The sequence below is a fragment of the Chlamydotis macqueenii genome, chromosome Z (assembly GCF_036417535.1).
Source record: "Chlamydotis macqueenii isolate bChlMac1 chromosome Z, bChlMac1.mat, whole genome shotgun sequence".
Lineage (NCBI taxonomy): Eukaryota > Metazoa > Chordata > Aves > Otidiformes > Otididae > Chlamydotis > Chlamydotis macqueenii.
Window position 1 is genome coordinate 51,233,271 of NC_141593.1, and position 2,275 is coordinate 51,235,545.

The window sequence follows — 2,275 nt, forward strand, 5'->3', positions numbered from 1 at the left end:
TAACTGTGTTTCCCTGGTGATTTGTAATCAGTGCTGGACTGGGACTTGAAGGAGCTGGGAGGGAACTTCCCTGTCTACCATGCATGTCTTGTCTCCCTGCCAGGACACCCCAATTAACCTCTGAGTCACAGTGGGATTTCTTGAACACTGAGCATCTTGCACAGTATGAGGCTGCTTCACATGGACACGGGATCACAGCTGGGCTGTCATCCCTAAGTTTCTTCTTTCTAGGGGTGAAGGGTGCTATCCCTCCTGCTCCCCAGTCCCCTGTGGGACTGCTGTAAGGATGGGTTTGCCAATGAATATAAAAAGCCGAGGTTTTCACATGCATAAGAGGGTAAGTGGGAACATTTGTCCTTTAGTCTCCTGGCTGTGGATCGTTTTTCCCTGCTCCAACTGTCTGTGTGCCATTGGCATAGAAAGCAGCTTTGGAAATGGAGAAGTGAGTGTCTCCTGCAGGGCTGTGGGACAGAAGGGAGGACTCCTCCCAGTGGTCATGGGAGCAGGATTAGGACAACCCCAAGAGCTTTTGACAACCTTTCTGGTAATTGGCATTTAAAATTACTGTGCAATCCTTGCACAGCACTCTTCTGTTACCAGGTCTGCTCTGGGCACTCGGTTCCCTTTGCTGCTGAGCTCTGTGAGGCAGGGTGGACAAGTGGCTTAGTCTTGGCAGCTCTCAGAGGCTAAAGCAGAAGCCTGAAAAGTCTCTGCGACCATCAGCGAGTAGTCAGTGTGGGCTGGGCAGGGCACCAGACTGTTGCTTCCCTGGAGAAGACTTCTGAAATAACCATGATCACATGTGCCTGTAATGTTGGCTGTCTGCTCACTAAAGGCCCATAATGAAGGTCCACCTGGCTTAGCTCCAGCCATGAGTCACTAAGCTTGGACAAGCTGGGAACAGCCTCCACGAAGGTGTGAACTGGGGCTGGGAAAGCATGGATATGTTCTGCCCTGGCCCTGCACACTTTTCCCTGTAAAAATCACCTGGGTGTCCCTCATGCAGCCTGGTGGGATGACTAATGCATTGACTATTGGAAATTCTGTTGCAGGGGAACTGTCAGGAGCCTGGAGAAGCTGGGCTCGTAGCAGCACCCAAACAGTTGTATTCCTTTGTGAAGTCCTTACTGGACGCTGGCATCTGGTTGCAGCTGCAATGCTTATGATCATGGCTGTGAAAGAGGACGTGACTTTAGGGAGAGGGTGAATCTGTGCAGGATGTGCAGGACAAGGGCATCAGCCACAGAGGGCAAAAATCAGAAACGGCTAGCACCACCCCTGTGTCCTCGCTCCCCAGAGCAGCAGCCTGCATGAAAGCCAGGGGTATCTAGCATTCACTCACCATCTCCTTTGCTTTGCAGCACCTTGAGAATGACAAGGAAGATCTTCACCAATACCAGGGAGCGATGGAGGCAGCAAAATGTCAACAGCGCCTTTGCCAAGCTGAGGAAACTCATTCCCACCCACCCACCAGACAAAAAACTGAGCAAGAATGAGACACTTCGGTTAGCTATGAGATATATCAACTTCCTTGTCAAGGTCCTGGGAGAGCCAGGCCTACAGCAGACTGCAGGGCCAGCACGGGGCAGCATTCTGGGGTTCTTCCAGCAAGCCCCATGCTTGCAGAGCATGGAGGAGCTGGCACTGATCGAAAACTGTGGTGTCTCCTCTCCTGGCATGAGCAGCAATATAGTAGAGTGTTGGTCAGAGACATCATCTCCCTAGCAGACAATAAGACACCCAGTCTTGGTGCTAGTCTGATAGTCTCCCTCCTTTTGCAGAATCTGTGGGTTGCTTCTCTATGTATTGTGATTATTTATTTATATTTATTACTGTTTTATTTGGTATGCATTTTTATTTAATAGGAGAGGATTGGTCATTGGATCCTTGGTCAGCCAACAACCTGGAAGACCAGACAGAGAACTTGCAGCCCCTGGGAACTTGGAAGGACTAACTGCTGTCACAGCAGAGTCCAAGCCAGACAGGCCTTCTGCCCTGGTCTCCTCCATAAATCAGGCCATAGCAATTCATCCAATGTTTCTGGTAGGGAAAGAGGTTATTCTCCCATACTGTTTCAAGGAAACACTACTGAGCTCAAAATTATGACTGCACCACAAAATTTGTCCAAGGTAGACATCTGGCCTCGGTAGTGAAAGATTTGGAGAGATGTGATACTTGCCACAGTAATCCACCAGTGGTTCCAGGGCTAATTGCATTCACTGTTGAGCCTGTGAATCTTATTTCCAGCTTGCTTCATTTTTTTTTTAAATACAAG

The 2,275-nt window shown here is 49.4% G+C and overlaps 1 protein-coding gene across 1 annotated transcript; it reads left to right on the plus strand.

Moving 5' to 3' along the window:
• The first annotated feature begins 1,371 nt into the window (after window positions 1-1,371).
• TAL2 (TAL bHLH transcription factor 2) lies at window positions 1,372-1,725 on the plus strand. The gene has a single exon (XM_010121526.1). It carries the CDS (start codon window positions 1,372-1,374, stop codon window positions 1,723-1,725), a length of 354 nt encoding a protein of 117 aa, XP_010119828.1.
• The last annotated feature ends 550 nt before the right edge of the window (window positions 1,726-2,275 follow it).

Bases quoted from the DNA above. Each gene is read 5' to 3' on its own strand.
- TAL2 (XM_010121526.1), top strand. From the start codon at position 1,372: ATGACAAGGAAGATCTTCACCAATACCAGGGAGCGATGGAGGCAGCAA.